Source organism: Carassius auratus, chromosome 2 (genome assembly GCF_003368295.1).
Source record: "Carassius auratus strain Wakin chromosome 2, ASM336829v1, whole genome shotgun sequence".
NCBI lineage: Eukaryota > Metazoa > Chordata > Actinopteri > Cypriniformes > Cyprinidae > Carassius > Carassius auratus.
This window is the reverse complement of record NC_039244.1, coordinates 21,772,058-21,790,625: the sequence shown is the minus strand read 5'-3', so window position 1 is coordinate 21,790,625 and position 18,568 is coordinate 21,772,058. Positions and strand designations below refer to the sequence as shown.

At 37.5% G+C, this 18,568-nt stretch overlaps 1 protein-coding gene across 1 annotated transcript in view; it reads right to left on the bottom strand.

Moving 5' to 3' along the window:
* Positions 1–8,099: 8,099 nt before the first annotated feature.
* The window catches only part of LOC113041051 (calsyntenin-2-like), a 125,922-nt gene continuing 115,453 nt past the window's right edge, over positions 8,100–18,568 (bottom strand). The window contains exons 5-9 of the mRNA XM_026199336.1: positions 18,224–18,373; positions 12,409–12,594; positions 10,423–10,680; positions 8,549–8,692; positions 8,100–8,131 (exon numbers count right to left, since the gene is read on the bottom strand). Coding sequence (XP_026055121.1) covers positions 8,100–8,131; positions 8,549–8,692; positions 10,423–10,680; positions 12,409–12,594; positions 18,224–18,373 — 770 coding nt within the window. The remainder of the gene's footprint in view (positions 8,132–8,548; positions 8,693–10,422; positions 10,681–12,408; positions 12,595–18,223; positions 18,374–18,568) is intronic.

The window sequence follows — 18,568 nt, the reverse complement described above, 5'->3', positions numbered from 1 at the left end:
CAGAACCATGGTCTGTCACACTGGAAATCTGATATTAGCCACATTTAAAACAACAAAATTGAACAGCTATACAATTTTTTTTTTGATCCGATGGAACTGAGCTCTAAGGCTCGCATTGTGAATGTAGATGTTCATTTGACACCTCCAGATCTGATGCTTTGCACGCTTTTCAAGAGAGAGACGGGAGTGTGAAAGGCTAGAGCAAGGAAGAGGAGGGCTAGGAATGGATGGGGGTAATCGAAAGTGTGGGGTTGAAAGCCAGGAAAATAACTCACTGAAAATCATCAGAGGAATAGAGGAGCGACTCTGACCACCATTCAGCCTGAGACTGATGGGGCCGTAGAGTTCAGCATCAGTTCATCAAAATGTGCACACTTTAATATCTACTTGTGCACCAATTCAAACCCTGGTTCCTCCATCGTGCCTTCTAAAGCCATACGCAAATCTATGCACGCTACATCTATCACTCCCTATATTTTCTCCCTAAAATGTACATGCAACCTTTCGGCATGCATTTTTTTTCCAATCACTCCTGCATATTGATCAAATCCATTACACTGGCATGGCACTGGACCGATGTGGGCCAGAAAAGAGTTTCAGAGGCAGGGAAACAGCCTTGTCCTGAATGAGGCTTGAAGCAGCACTCAGTCAACCAAATTGCAAAGCAATCCCTTCAACTTCCAAAAGCAACACATGTGTGGAAAGATTCAACATGTGCATCAGAAGCTGCCAAAAGAGAATTGGTATTCTTTTTGTGTCTCAAGAGGTCTAGGTGAAATATTCCTTGTGGAGCAGAGTACAACATATACTTTGAAGCAAAACACAGTAGGAGGGAAAGAGAAAAGAGGGAACACCTCCCTCCACTCACGAAAATGAGAATATCAGACCCTGAATATTTTGATGCTGGTTATATTTGGAATGTCAAAAAATAAAAAAAGGAGCAAAAGGAGAAAAATTTGTAGACTGAAAATCAGTGGGTGTAAACTGATTTGGTTTTTAAGTTCTCCCTCACTATCTCGATCACTCACATGAGCGGCTTTTGGTGAAAAAGTTGTGGAAAGTGGTATGTTCATAAAGGAGGCAGTGGTGCCTGGCGCTGATGGACCAGCTAATTTTGTTCAGCTAATGTGGAAATAAAGCTGCAGAGATGCATTATTCAGAGGGCTTGTGATTATTTCACAGCACAAATCAGCCTTCGGGTACATCACAATAGTTTTTTTTAGCTTTTTTTTATGGCAAGGCATGAAAAGAACATGAATGCTAATACAGGCTCAGAGCCAATAGAAAACACAATAGTTTTGCAACTTTTCTGACTCTACTGATTCCCGCGCTCCTTCCACTATCATTTACAGTATATGCATAATAAGAACATGTACAGACATGAATGACATTTCAATCCATTTAAATGCTAATAGAAAGCGTTTCACATTGTGTCGAGTTTCATTTATCTCACCATTGTGTTTTTGCGGCCATATACAATAAGTATGGCGATTTGCTTTGAGACGGCACAGAACACATAATCCTCTAAAATATGATGCACAATGCAAAGAAAAGGCATATATGTACAGTATATGTATCTAAAATAATACAAAATAAAATATAGATTACGTATTTTATGTATGTTTAGATATATTTAATACATAATTTTATATGGTGCTGTTCATTCAAGTAACATCCATAACAGAAATGTTCTGTTCATTAGTGAATATGTCCATATAAATCAGTGAACATCAGAAGTTTATGGCAAATACTACATGAACAATTCGATTTTAATGAAGCACAGATTACTGTTCAATGCAGAAGCCTCAATTTGAGTCTGATACTTTATTATTATAGTCAAAAAGTACTGGTAGTGACATAAATTTGCCAGATTTGCTCCTTAAGCTGTTATGGTGTTCAGTCACATTGTTTCTAGATTGTCACTGCCAATACTTGTAGAAACAATGTGAATGAACACCACAACAGCTTAAGCAGCACATCTTGAAAAATCCCAAATTTATATCACTGCCAATGTTTTTGGCCATGACTGTAGGCTTTCAATCAATGAATGCGATATTTCTCCACCCGGAGGCCTGACTACTTCTTACAAAAGAACTATCAAATGGAAGGAACTCTGCAAACAAATGGCTAATAATTGAAACATTGGTGGAAAGCAGGATGCTTGCTGATACAGACAATTTGCGATCTGTCATAACATATTGGAGCTTTCATAATGCCTACAGCCTTTGGATGGAACATTATAGTAAAAAAAAACAATAATTATCCATCGACTTTCCGTGCACCAGCTGCTACTAAAATGAATTCATTTTTTTTAACCTGTTCTTTATTTTTAAATATATTTTAAAATTATGACATGGCTTTGCAAAACATGACAATACTTGTGTGTATTTGCTGTTAATCTGTGTAAGTAACTGAAATATCAAATCATAGATGTTTCCTCCCTGATTTATATTAGCTTTAAGCACCAGTGGGACTCATCTATTTGTCTATAGTTTAAGTTTTACAGCATTCGATAAGCTGCACACTCTCCTATGTGAGATCTCATTATAAGTCTTCATGTATTCTTTAAAGCAAGTAAGCGATCATGCATGGAACACAATCCATCTAACACAAAACAATACAGCGTCTTAAGCGCATCGCAGATGGAAGCCACAGATGTGGTGCGTGTAATTGTGAGTTGATAAGCATACAATAAATGTAATATTGACAGGACGGAGTGTATTTTCTGCCGCAGAGGTGCAGGTCGATGATCTGAGTGAGACAGGGATAAAAGACATGCCTTTTCCAAGCTAGTACTGATTGTTCGAGGTGGGCTTCGCATGGACCCTCGGTACATGCACACACACCTCCGATCAATGAGCAGAAGGGTCGATGCAAACAAATCTTTGAATATCGATTAAGGTCAGTGTTTAAAGAACCATTAAAGGATGATCTGCCTTACATCTTAACCAATGTTTTCATAGATCTGTCGAGAGCTCATCAGTCCATGTGTCTGTTTAATGACCATTGTAGAAAAAAATTATATAAAAAAATGTATAGCTTTAATTCAAAGAAACGGTGAGTGCATTGCTCCTTTTAATAGATAAAGCCATGCCCTTGCTTAAAACACCAGATGAACTTTGTGCACTGCCACAGGGGATTGGGGATCAGATCAAAACCATTATTCCAAAGTTTCTCAAAATCCAAAGTTTATCCAAAAATGTATTTCTATTATTAATTCTTTCAAACCTGCTGTTATTTTACTTTGGAACAGATACAGTAAGTTTGTGATGCAAGAACAAAAAAAAAAAAAAACAAACAAACAAGAAAACAGCTTAAAGAGGCAATATGATAATGTTTGCATCATATTGTTGCATGTTTCATGAACCCATAAAAGAGGTGTGAGAAACCATAGCAAAATTTAAATAATTATTCACCACTAACCCAGTGTTGGCCAGCAATGACCTTTGTTTTGGCCTGACATATCAAAACAGGGAAAACAATATGGAAACACACACACACACACACGTTTGTTTTTGTGAAAAGTGGGGACATCCCATGGGCGTAATGGTTTTTATACTGTACAAACTGTATATTCTATGGCCCTACACCAACCCTACACCTAACCCTCACAGGAAACTTTGTGCATTTTCACTTTCTCAAAAAAAAAAAAAAAAATGGAGACATGGGTTATGTCCTCATAATTCACCCTCTCTGTAATACCTGTGTCATACCCATGTCATTATACAGAGTTGTGTCCTGATATGTCACACACACACACACAGACAGACAGACAGACAGTTCATTTTTAAATGCATCCTTTGGTGTTTCACACAAAAAAGAAAGTCATACAGATTTGGAATGATGTGATGGTGAATAAATGACAGAATCTTCGTTTTTAGGTGGACAAACCCTTTTAAATGTTGATCTGTTCCTCACACATACCTCATGAAATCATATGAACTACATCTAAATAATTGTATGGTGCTTTTGGTGCTTTTTAAGCTGTACAGATCTCACTGTAGATGGAAAAAAGCTTCATTTTTTAATTTTTTTTCCTAATGACAGAATACAGGTTTGGAAAAAGATGAATGACAACACATAATTTTTTTTTTTAGTTTAACTATTCCTTTAAACAACAATAATCTAGTATCCATTAGACTGAAAACCTCTAATCCATGCTAGTAGAAATGGAGAGACAAAGAGAAACAAAGTTCGTAAGTGAGCAATAAAAAAGACAAATAGTTCAGAATAACCCCCAATCAAGTTTTTCCCTCCTCTCACTTGGCATCACTCCCTCCCTCTCCATCATTCTTTCCATCTCAACGAAAAGAGGGGAGAAAAAAGCTAAAGAGGCAGGTGTGAGGAAGATTGCAAAATCGATAGGGCTAAATGGAGTTGCAGCGGAAGCCATTGAGTGTCCTCTCAGAGTGCTGATGAGACTGCAAAGAGCAGCATTTGGATTAGATGCCCAACAGCCAACACCCAGTCTTTTCTCTCTCTCTCTCACTCTCCAACCTAAACTGTGTCTGCCGTGCTATCAGCACAAAGCTATTTTAATAGATCAGTGTTGGGTGCTTAATAGAACATGACACTCACATTGCCGCAGGCTGGGGTGGAGATGGCAGCGTCAATCAAATCTTCCACAGGTGCCTTAGATCAGCACATAGTGACATAAATACAACAGCATCTTCCTTACTTCCTTACAGACTTGTCAACAGGGCCTGACTGACACAAACATATTCACATCCTTCTACTCAGCTGACAAAAGCGCCTTAAGTAATCTGAATTTCTTACTTTCTCAAATTCTGATTTTGTGCTACAAGAAACTTTTCTATGATGCATTTTGGAAACCCTGCATTTATATGTAGCATTATGCATCCTTGCAGAATACAATTATCTACAATACTGCAGTGCAGTACAACCGACCCCTAAATGTCACAAATCAACAACACCACCACCACACTGGTCACTTTTTCAGTTTTTTCCTAGCTAAATAGGCTGCACTTGGCCCAACCAAGCTGAAAATTGGACGAGACACTATGCAGAAGAGTCAAAACTTTGTTTGTTGGGATTAAAGTTAAAAGCCAAACTATGGTGCCATTTACAACAGAATATTGTTGTTTAGGTATCAGTGGCAAGTAGTCAGAGGGAGGGTAGAGAGAAAAGAAAGAAAAACAGATGTGTCTTATGCCGGGAACAGAGTTGTGCTGTGCTCTGAGATCAAGGCAAGCATATTCTGTTTACTGCCTCCAAGCTGGAGAGACACCATTATCAAACCATGCTGGTACATGGCAGGGAAAACAGGAAGAGAGAAAACGCACTGAAGTGTAAACGAGCACATTCACACCTTCTCTCACACTCTCTCCATTTTCGCACGCTTTCATTTGCAAGCAGATATCAGATGCAAAGAAATCCTCTTCCCTACAAAAATCAACAAAGTGGTCACGAAAGATAAATGTACAAAAAAAGACAGAGAGAATATCACAGCATATCGGTAAAACACAAACCAACAGCTGTGTGGAGCCTTTTTTTCTCTGCAGTTTCATGTGGTGGATGTTGACAGGATTGTAGCTGCAGCTGACATTGTTTTATGGCAGCCTCTGACCTAATATTGTTTACTTGTGTTCCTCGTCACCTGGCTGGGCTCTGCCTGACCAAAGGAAAGGAGCTGAAGTTCTGAAAGGAGCTCATTTTCCCACTGACCTGTAACAAACTAAGTTTAGCCGTCAAGATCACTGAGGCAGAACCAGTCGTCAGACTGAGCTTATTGTTTGTTGTCACAAGAATTGCAGCCAACATGGCTTCTAAGCCTCTCTGGAATAATTATATGTTGGTTAAAAACACACACAAATTATGACTATATGCTTAAAATATCTACAAACTAGGAATGCACATGAGTTTGTTATATTACGCTTTTGTAAATACAGTAAAACAGGAATATTGTGAAATATTATTACAATTAAAGGTTGCTCCTATCAGGTTTCTTTTGGAGATTATCAATTATTAATTAATCAATCTTTTTGAAGCCTTCTTTTTATCATTAAGCATTATTTATATTGATGCTTCAATCAGACATTGATTCATGGCCTGAATTTCATTTTTCGCAAATGGGGGAATTCCCCTCTTAGGTGACTCCTGTGGAAGGTATTTTTTTTTTAATTTGAGGATTGGAAGGGGGCTTTTTTTGTTGCTGTTGATATTTTTCAAAAATAAACAATCATCTTACCTAATTATTTGATCATGCAGTGCATTTTTGTTTTTAAGATTTTTACAATTGCTGCACAGTAGCTCACACACAGCACAAGCCTGATTTTGTGAGCTGTATGCGTGGCGGCCTTATGTGTGTGTGCTTCGAGTGTGCATGAGTGCACCGTCTCTAGGAGAGTGCGAGTACTGAATGGTTTAAACACTGGCAAGACTTAAAAGGAAATGCAAATTCAAAAACTTTAGTGACGATGCGACACTGCCTTGATTCTGGAAGTGACAATTCCTGTGTCAACTGTGCAGCTCACTTATAGTGCAGATGCGATGTGATGATAGAAGCCATTCGCACATTTTTAGAAGGAAAAAGAGAGAGCGTGCGGTGATTCACTCACATGCTGTTTGTGGAATACATAAAGTTTTCAAATGACTTTGTAAGTTATTTAATAAAGGAATATGAATTGTACCTCAGCTTCAGCATTATAATTATTTTACCTGCGCAAGAAAGAGATTGAGATGATGCCCCTACATGTCATGCCAAACCTCTCATGTCAGTCTCTATAGAGACCACTGATCTCCCCAAAGAAATCAATCGGAGCATCCCTATTGCAATTTAAAATAACTGTCTATTTAACTGTATTTTAAAATGTAATTTATTCCTGTAATTAATCTAGTCTTTAACGTCACATGATCCTTCACAAATCATAATATTCTGATTTGGTGCTCAAGAAACATTTCTATTTATTATCTATCTATGTAATGCTTAATATTTTGTTGAAACAGTGAATCTTTTTTTCAGGTCTTTTTCTTCTTTTTTTTTACATTATAAACATCTTCACTATCAATTTTGATTAATTTAATGTTGAATAAAATTACTGGTTTCAAAAAAAAATTACTAAAAATGAATAAATAAATAACATACAGAACAAAAACCTAAAACTGCAGTGTGTATAGGTATCAGAGAGATATTGGAAGGAAAATTGATCAATATGTTATTGGTCAATATGTTATAGATCTATCTATCTATCTATCTATCTATCTATCTATCTATCTATCTATCTATCTATCTATATATATATATATATATATATATATATATATATATATATATATATATATATATATATATATATAGGGTTGCCAAGTAGCTTTTCTTTTGGTAGCAATTAACAGCTAAACTGTAACAAGGCAAAACACAGCACAGAATATTTGGATAATGTTGAATTTCAGTATCTCTAAGAGTCTTTGTTGTTTGTGTTGCCTCCAATGGCAGCAAAAAAATCAATGACTTCCCATTGCTTTGTCACTGCAAATCGCTGTCTGTGTGAACACCCCTTTACAGGATCAATTCTCCTCGAGTGACCTGAGGTTAAGTGTCTCGCTCAAGGGCACAACAACCAAAGCTCACGTCTCGTCCTATGAGGGACTCAAATGTGTGAGCTTTCGGCTACAAGTGCAGATCTTTCACCACTACGGTGGACAACTGCTACAGTCAGAAATGAAATGTAATATTACTCTCGGGGCCAAATTTCACACATCATAGTTTGGCTAATCAAAACGTCTGTAAAAAAAAATGTGGCGCACACAAGTTTCTGGACTCAAGAGACCTACTTACAGTAATTGATCTAGACTATTGATCAAAAGTCCTCTTAGCCAACGACCTGTTCTGTGCATGTGAAAAGGACAAAAAAAGTCTTTCAACGACATATATATGGGGTGTTTACTCAATATACATTAACAGCAGCTCAGAAAGATCAGAGATGTTGCACTTACGTATGTTAGTGCGCGCCTTGGATGTGAGAATGTGTATGTGCATGTAATTTGCTGTTAAGGACTGGTGTGGGCAAAAGACTATCATCATGTTCCCTGCAAGAGGTCATTGCTGTAGAGAGCTTTTTATACTGATTACACATGTCTCACCTGGGCTCTCCGTTCCCCTTGGCAAGCACTGAGAGGCACGGTTACACAAATATAAAGCCCATTTCATGTTCTCAATCAAAAGATTAGTCTGCACTCAACATTAGCCAAGGGCAATGCTGAGAATTTTAGAAAATTAAGGTTTTTCCAAACACAAACAAGCTGTATAATGAGCCAAATAGGCACTGGGAGAGTAAACGTGTTGTTCTGTCTTTATGTGGGCTTTCCAATTTGTCCTTCTGATAATAATCATTTTACCAGAAACAGATCACTCGTCGCAATGGAAAAATCACGTGGATAATGAATAATTCAAAAAAAGGTAATTGAAAATTATACAGAGCAAACTTCACTTCACATATGATTACTATAAATGGAGCCCAATCCGTGTGGAATTTTTTCTGTCCTGTTTATCAGAGGGCTGGTTGTGATGTTGACGTGCATGTCTGACAGGTGCCCCGGGGGCTCCTCACCTGCTCCAGTCTCCAGTGGAACTCTGCCGGCCTGAAGGAGTCCAGCTGAATAAAGTCTCGCCTCAGAAGAAACACCAGGCGGCAATTATGGACGTACAGAGAGTAATGATGCCTGTTCATCTCTGCAAAAAGAAAACACAGAAAAGCCTTACTGTAAATGCGTAAAAAAGATTATTCCAGACAGGGCAAATAAGTGATATGTTTTTTGTAAAATAACTTTTCTACAAATCACTCACAATGGTTGTCAAAGCTAGAATGTCATGTTGTCTAAAGATTAACTGTACATTTATAGATTTCCATGCCTCGCTCCGAGAGCTTGTCTGAACTGCACAGTCATGTTAGAAAAACTCCAGACTGTTATACAAGTCTGAGTCATAAAAATTACACTACAAAAAAGGAGATCTGACACGGAGAGAACTGAAGAGATAATGTGGTTCTGCAGAAACTCTAAAGGAAATCATTCCAGTCAGGAATGAATCTAAAAAATGTCTGAAAATGTGCACTTTTTACTCTTTGAAAGAATGAATGAATTGACAAATCATATACAAGTCTAACATAAATACACGTTTTTCGTTTTGTTTTTTAATTAATGCTGTTATTTTGAACTTTCTGTTCATCAGATAATCCTAAAAAAAAGTGTTCAGCACAACATTGATAATAATAAGATTATTTGATTTATTTTTCTAAATCAAATTATACTAATTATACTAATTATACTAATTATATATGATACAGTATGTAACATACAAAGCAATTTCCGTTCAAAGCAATTTCAGTTTATTTATTTATTTGCATTATTATTTTTTTTTATATATAGCTATCTGGTTAATGGTATCAGCCAAAATGTCATTTTTTTGTTGGGCTGTTAGAGCTGGTTGACCACCTTTGCTAAGTTGGTGACAACTACCTACCAGCAAAAAACCTTTTTGACTTTAAGATGGTATTACCTGTTTTTCTTTTCTTTTACCTTCATTCCAAACTAAGTGTCATCTTAAACAATGCTAAGTCCAAACAGGACGCGCTTGAGAGAGCTACCATTCAATCTGAGACTCGTGTTAAAGCGCTTTCTTCTGTGTTACCAACACGTTTCACTCTCCATCACGTGTCTCACTCTAAGCAAGACTAGACTGCTTTCAGGCTTTCTCCGAAACCTCTCATTGATCAAAGTGGCTGCCACGTCTCCTCCACAAGGCGCCCCTCTCCACTCACCTCACCGCTGCCTCTGCGGCGCTGCCCGATGTCTGTCGTGCGACTGCCTTTAGTGCATGTTGAATTGATCAAGTCTCACACCCACTCAACATGACTCCTGGGATCAATGAACTCAAAGAGCCCTGCCAAGCATTTGGCCCCCATCAGAGCCACTCGGTCCCAGAGAACTGGCTGCTGACAGTCACGCTGCATTTCTTCCTGACAAGAGTTTCCCTTTAACCTCAGAGAATTGTGTTCTGAAACACTCTTTAATCCAGATCCAATCCATAGTCTTAATCTCTCTCCCTAATGCTGCTGGCCATCGTCTGGTACTGATACAACTTTTTCAATTTTAAATGTGGTTTGATCACCAGATGAGGAAAGTGTAGACATAATCTTAAATGTCTTAGCACTATTTACTAAAAAACTGAGTATATATATATATATATATATATATATATATATATATATATATATATATATATATATATATATACATATATATATATATATATATATATAGAGAGAGAGAGAGAGAGAGAGAGAGAGAGAGAGAGAGAGAGAGAGAGAGAGAGAGAGAGAGAGAGAGAGAGAGAGAGAGAGAGAGAGAGACTCTGCCCCTCTTAAAGGTTTAACACATGTCTACTGAGTCACCATAACTCACCAGTTTTATCAGAATTACACAGCAATGTCTCCTTCTCGGCTCTCAGTCCAGGACTTGGCCCGTGCTTCATCCATGTTGCTATGGTAAACTGATCGGTCAGGTTCTGTGGCACGACCCACTCTGGGATATTGGCTGCCTGTCGTCCATCAAATCTGAAGATGAGGTCACTGTCTCGGCCGTTGTCTGTCAACAAGGAAGCCGTCCAATTGGTGGATGCGCTAGGCGCCGGGAGAAGGTCTGTGCTGCCCGAGGCTGCTCCTGCGGAGATAAAAGCACAGAGGTTAGTTCAGGTTACGGCAAGAGGCAGCGATGAAAAATTACAAGCTGTCTGTCATAAAGAGTTAAAATCATGTTAGTTGCCCTGGCATTCGAATATACTGTGCATACAGCACACTTCAAATCAAATTAGAGATGAAAAGCAAGTTACATTCTACCTTTCAACCCTGACTGAAATATATTTCTGAAAGCAAGCATCTCATATAAGTCATAGCTGTTGGATGTGGCCTAGCAACACTCTGGCATGGTAAGCTAGGGTGATCATGGCTTCCTCATCAGTTAGGAAGCATATGTTATGAATATATGAACTATCCCTTTAAAAAAGAAATTTGAGATATAACTAATTGTGTTCATACTCGTTTTGAGGACAAGTCTAGCATGGATGTCCTAAATATGCAAGAGCAGCGCCACCTATCAATCTTTGATTAGCCTCCTGTCGTCCTCCCTCCCTCCCACGCTCCCATGCCTCTCTCTGCAAGTTTTATTCGGGAGTACTGGAGGATACTGAATCTTTTTTTCTTACTCAGGGTTGACAGGACGGCCAGTACAGAGGGACAGAATGAGCGATGAGCAGCAGCGATGTCAGAGCAACGTGTTCTCATTCCACAGCTCCACATCACTCTCTTCTCAACAGGCCCAAAGAGAGACAGAAGCGGGAGAGAATATGGCAGCGGTGCTGCTTTTAAGCTATGTAATATTTATTTCTGCCAATCGATATTGGACGATAAATTCACCACCAGACTCTAAGTGAGCGTCTGAGCCCTTCCATTTCCAGAAATACCATAAAGGTACAGGTCAATGAGATTACATTACGCAAGCAATTTCTAGCCCTACATGAGCCTCACTGGCGGCTCTTGTCATCAAATGTCCAGTCCAGAATAAACTGTCAGCATTTCAAGGTTGCACACTAATGGTTACACATTGGGACTTTGTGTTTTCCATAAAACATACACCTGTCTATATAATTTGGGTGTGCTTCTAAAAAAATCATATTTAGTTGGGAACTTTGATGTCTGTTCCAGAAACACTTTCAAAAATAAACAATAAACACTGATTTCTGTTAACTGCACAAAGTGTATGGGAAAAAAATGACTGACATCAACAAGGGAAGTTACTATTACTGAGAGAGAGCCAAGACGGTAAAAAGATCAACACACTTAATGCTTCACAAATCAGTCAGAGCTTTAATCACTCCACAATCATGTGCCAGAGTGGCTCTGACTTCATAATGCATCAGTTTCAAAGAGTCTTTCATCAGATTAAAATGACTGATTTATTGAGATAGCTGAACATTTTTTATGACCCATTGAAAAGTGTGTTGAACATGCAATATTTGGAATAAAATCTTGAGATATGGTTAGGTGAATTGCAGGAATGAACTGATATAAAAAAAAAAATTCTCATATAGAGAACAATTATTATTTTAATGTTATGACTCCTAACTGATAAATCGCAGATATTACAATTCTATACTATGTAGTCAAAATAAATTAAAAATCAACATTAAAACTGCAAGTGCATTTGGACATCACAGCATTATAATCTATTGTATGTCAAATGGACATTCATTATGTGATTTGCTAAAATTACATTTAACATTATGCAGTTACATTCATCTTTAATAAACCTCTGCATATGGATCCGACCGTTTCTGACTCCTTGTTACACCTGGACTGACTGATAAAAGATTTTTGCTTGAGTTGTTTTTACCGCAGAGCTTTTGCAGAGACTTCTCAGAATAGGTCTCTCTGTCACAGCCCTTCCCAATATGGCTGGTCTGTAGTTCCACCATGGCCCGCACTGAAGATAAAGGGCCATCACAGGTCTCCAGGTGCATCTTGGAAAAGAGCTGCTTGCTGCCTGTTCCAGGTTCATAATCCACACGCTTGTTCCATCCTAGGAGAAAAACCGGAGAGTTACAGAGTTACAGATCGAAAATCTGTGTCTATCTAGAAATATAAATTAGTCTAATGAATCATACAATATGGTTTATTTATGTATTTGTAACTATATATTTGGTTAAATGTTTATTGCTTTATTATTATTATTATTACAAATATACAATAATTTAAAATACTCTGTATTTACTGAACTTAGTCTCTGTTATAATATTTCTCTTCCCACCTTTATTATTAATTTCACAACTTCTTTCCATCATGCTTCAACAGACTTTAACATCACTCTTTAACATCTCTTTGACATGCAACTTTGACTATTTGCTTTCATATCAGAGTTCTGCTTTCACTATAGCATCTGTTGTCGCCACATATCAGATTTACATCTGAGCTGTATCCTTTTTATCTTTCAGTACACACATGAAGAGGTAAGACCAATCATGATGAAAGCAAACAGCAGGGTCAAAGGAAAAAGGAATCCATCTGGAATTATTTTTTTTACTGACATTAACCGTCTGGTCCAGGCTGGCACATCACTATGTGTTTTAGCATGTGTTCATGCATGTTACATTACTCTTGTCTTGTGTGCTTTATAAAACATGAAGCTAAGAGTAAGAAAAACCCTACAGATAAAACATGTCACTCTTCCTTGTAGGCCTTTATCGACTCTTTCTGTACAATTCAGAGAACTGAGTGCTTTGTATTCACCTCAGCTGAGAGATATTCCCTCAGCCCGTTTCCCTAACTGAATATCTGATTACATTATTCATTGGCACTACTGTGGATAAAATGGTGCGACAGTACAGTACCACAGGCCTCCATCTCTACCTCTTTTTGAGGAAAAGGTCTTAAAAAAGCTCCTCATTAATACCTAAGATAGCCGTTCTGCCCCAGATAAACTGAGCAGAGAAGTTTTACAGCTCACCTCAAAACACAATATATGCAGGAAAACAAACAAACAAACACACACACACACATACACAAAATCTAAAACAGCAGTGGGTCTTCTTTTAATCTGGCATCACAATTATTGGAAGCATGTGCAACAGGACTACGGAATAAAGTGCTTTCGAATGCATGGCATCAAAACAACGTTGTGTGTGCGCTCCGTAATGACTCATCTACTCCCTGGAGAGTGAATAATTCCCTCGATTATCCAAACACACCAAAGCCAGAGGCCAGACACATTCTGTTCAATAGAAAGACCATTTCAAGACCTCAGGGTGACGATTAACATTAACTGCCACATTAAACATTCATTGCTTATTTGTAAATGCCAAAGACACCAAAAAGCCGCTGCAGAGCAGCGCAGGGACTGATTTTGCCACCGGAATTGCTAAAGTAATAAGAACAGACTGGGATACGCATGGAAAAATAATGGGGTATTTGGGGTGATGTGGTGCAGAAAAGGGCTACATGACAGGTGGACAGGAAATGAGTTTGCCAGGAAACCCATCTCATTTTTGTCGCATTGTCATCATGAGACACTCTTGTGATGCTCACGGATGAATGTAATGCTAATTAAGTGACTGGAAGTGGTGCATTTGTATATTTATGGGGTTCTTCTGATTTTATGTTTGTGCTTTTTGAAATCTAATCAGGGAGTGTAGTGGAGAGTGACAGGAAACTATTAGAGAGAGAGAGAGAAAAAAAAGCAGAAAAGATCAGCATATGAGATTCAAACATGTGCCTCTACAAATCAAAAAACTTCAAGAACCAAAGATTTCTATCTGATAATATATTAAACAATTAATTAAACAATTTTTATTAAAAAAAGCTCTTAGTGAAACCATGTTACAGTATAGTATGACATTTGTTTTGCTATTTTCCACATTATCATTTGTAAATGACATTGCCTTTCAAAAGTCTGGAAATGCTTTAAAAGTGGTGTTTAGTACAATATCTGTAGAAATAATCATCATTTTGTGATGATTTTGTGTTAAAAAGGACCAAATTAAGCTAATATAACTATTCCTCAAAAGAAAATAATTTCTGATAAATGCATGTTGATTTCATATGTTTATGGCAAGAATTTATAAGGATTTATACTGATAATGCCAAAAATAATTTCTAAATAATCTTGGAAGCGAACTGCATGTCATTTTATTCACAGTAAAATAGACTGAACATGATGAATATGAAATGACAAAATATTGACCTTAAAATTCAACATAAAATAAGAACTGACCACATTTACTTAATGCACACACACACACACACACACACACAAATAAAAATAAATTAATGGAAAATAATGAAATAATAATAATAAAGTTTATTATCACAATCTACATCACATTTCATCTTAACAACTTGTACTTCCTCTGTATCTTAAATATCACAGCGTAGTGTAGGCCTGATTGGCAGTGCCAGTTTTTTGTGGGTTCTGCACTCAATGAGAGATCTGTCACTCTTAGTGGATAGCTCAGCAAGACGGCCCGATGGACAGAGAGATGGAGAGATCAGTGTTGACAGACGGGATTTGACCAGAGACAAAGAGAGGCTGCCCAATTACACGCTTATGCAAGCGGGAAGCGCTACAACCAGAAATCCTCTGCCTTCACCTCTGTGGTGCCTGTCATGATCGTCACTCAGTCCTCACTTTCACCTCACTTCTTATGAATCACACTGACAACACAGGCCATGCAATCTCTCAGCCAATGACTGCTTATTCTCTGGGCGTGGGAGCCTGCCAGCAACTGTCGACACATCTTAAGGCCCTATCATGCTTTAGGTGATACCTGCGCCTCAGAAATAGCAGTGAGCCTGGGACAAACTAGCAGTGCTAGAAAAAGCAATTGTAAATATGCATTAAAAAAAAAGAGTTGAGGATTTACAAGATTTGTGGCTAATACGCTCAAGTCTAACATTTTAGCTTGCTTAGACTGGAAGGTGTCCTTTCATAGAATAAGTCTCTTCTTGGCTTAGAGAGCTGTGTACCTCTCTACAGATAATAACTAATTTAAATACATGTCACCTCATTCCAAATTTTCTTCAGAAAAAAAGTCCCTTTAATTGGTTAAATCGGGATACTATTTCACACTCTCTGTGCTGTCACTTTGAAAAGTGTGAAGGAAGGAAGACAAAATACAGCCACAAGCTGTGTTACAACACCTGGGATAAAGTTCAAATGGCAAAATAGAGACGATCTGTGTTAAAGGGAGAGTTCACACACAAAAAATAAATAAATAAATTCTAGAGCTCATTAACCCACTCTTTAAACCACGATTAAATAAAATAATTCACCCAAAAATGAATATTTTCTGAAAATCTAAAATCTATATTGAAAATCTACTGGTGAGCAAGAGATGCTAAATTTTGCATTTTTGGGGGTGAACAGTTCCTTTAATTTTATTCAATGGAACAAAAAGTTATTTTTCATGCTATTTCTCCATACAAGTATTAAAAAATAATCAATTAGAATGGACGATTAAATGTATAAAATAATTTTATAAAAGATATTTAAATTAATCAAATGTTGCTTTTGAGAATTTGACAACCCCTGGTTACAAAAATTCTTGACATCTTCTTTAATCGTGTTCCACATTATAGTCATATAGGTTTGGAACAATATGAGGATAAATTTTCAATTTTGTAAAAATATTCCTATAATGCAAAGTCTTGAGATTTATTTAATTTGTGCATGCTATACACAAACAGCTGCCGAATGTTTTACAAAGTTTGACTCGTCACGATTGAATTAGCTACATTGTTTCTTCTCAGAAGGACTTGGGTTTGTCTAACTCATCCTGGCTGAAGAGAGAATGAAAGCTTTTCTGCTCTCTTTTCACGCTCTAAACAATTTTAGATGACAGTGATTAGGAGTCTGTCTCTCCAGCCCCTGACATCCGCTTTTTAATGGATCAACTGAAGCCTGTGAATTGAATTCATCTGCCTCAATCAATGTGTGAAAGAAGGTAAACTGTGAAAAAAGCTGCATTGTCTTTTTCTCCAATTTAATGATGTTGAAAGCTCTGCCTACTGACTGTTTAGAACAAATCCATTACCACAGCATATGTAAAATGCGTCGGTTGGTCTTGTCACGTAGGCATAAGATATTAAAGCAATGCCGGGCTCTTTCAGAGAGGTCCGCGTGAGTGTGTGTGGACGAGCTGTAGGCTGAAGCTGCTGTGCAATCCCTGTGAGAAGAGGGAGTCCACAGATATCGATCTGTCTAGTTAAGACCACTAACAGTGTATGCCACAGATGAGAGGAGAACAGAACAAGGGCTCACAGAGGTCACTGAGAACAGACTACTCCCCTGAGTCACAATACTGACCATTTTGTGGATGGAGGTAGTGGGTGCACATAAGGCAGGGACAGAAAATTGAGTTTGCAATTTAAGTCACCAAAAATTCTAACATCCACAAAAATTCTTTTTGGAATGTTCATGAGAAATAGTGACGTTGTCTGGCCAAAAGCAGATGACACATTCTTCAAAATATCTGCTTTTGTGTTCTGCAGAAGAAAGAAGTCATGGATTTAAAACTAGGGCTGGGACATTAACGCGTTAATTGAGATTAATTAATTACACAAAAAAATAACGCGTTAACTATGATTAATTAATTTCAGAAAAAAATCCCCCATTTTTAATAACTTATTTTTGCACCGCGGAACGTTTCTCACTGGATGAGCTTCAGCGGACCGATTATACTGGAGCACCGACTAGCATTCGCATATCACCTCAATGCAAAACATATAGCAGCTAGCGTGGACATTACACTTTATGTTGAACTATGTATTATTTTGTTGGTGCAACAGTTTATGTTGAACTCTTTATTGTTTTGGCCAAGGTTATTGAGAGTTGGACTTAGTATGTTATGGCCTCTGAAGCAACAGAGAGATGTTTTCTAATAGTCAGTGTTTCCAATGTTCTGAATGTAATTGACAGTATTGTGTTTCACTTAAAAAAACACTTTACAGAAGGTTCCAGCACCTATAAGCTTCCTGAATTTCTGAAATGTACTATTTCTAAATTGTTTCTGAATATGCTATTGCTACACTTCATGACAAAAATTGCACTGGTCTGCTAGACTTGGTTGAACAAAAATAAACAATATTTTGTTGCTTAAGCTTATGTATTCAGTCATTATTCAATGGTATACTATTAATCCATGTGGAAAAAAAATTACTCACTGTTCTCAGGTCAAATATTTATATGCGATCAAAATGTGATTAATTTCGATTAATTAATTACAAAGCCTTCTAATTAATTAGATTAATTTTTTTAATCGACTCCCGGCCCTATTTAAAACAACTTTATTGACTAAATAATGACAGAATTTGTGTGAATGATTGCTTTAAGTTTTTAGCCATTCACTTTTGTACACAGTGGCACCTCTTCTAGAAAATTATTCCCCAACATAAATTACACATGCAAATGAAAATGCAATTAACTGACGTGGCCTTGAAAGAACTAAAGAAAGTCAATAACTCCTGTAGAAAGCGATCTGTTAGCATCCCCATTCATTTCTAAGGTAGTTGGTACTGCTGCATGATCATTTCAAATCTCTCTCTTGTTTTTCATACACACACTGAATTTGCAAGGAATTGCAATAAGCATCTACATTACTTATACAAAAAAGTAGCAAAAATAAAAAGTTGAGGTAACATGTGAAGTATCCACTGACCTTGCCAGCCAGGCTTGCACACTGGTTTGACGTCAATGTGAACTGAGACACTCTCCATCGCCCTTTTCTGGCCACAGTCGTAAGCGGTCACCATGATTTTGTAGTGCTGCTGTTTGTCATAGCTTAGTCGCTCAGTGTTCCTGATGTTGCCTGGAGAGAAACATAAATGTAAGAGAGAAAAACAAACCCATTATGTGTGAGACTATTGGCAAATAAAATTAAAGGCACACTAAGTTGAATGTGGAGAGTAATTTGTAATTGTTGCGGCTGCCAGACAGATACTACACCAACATATGCTTTTAAATCAATAATTAAGCTCCCTTACAATGTTTCGGGCCAAATGTT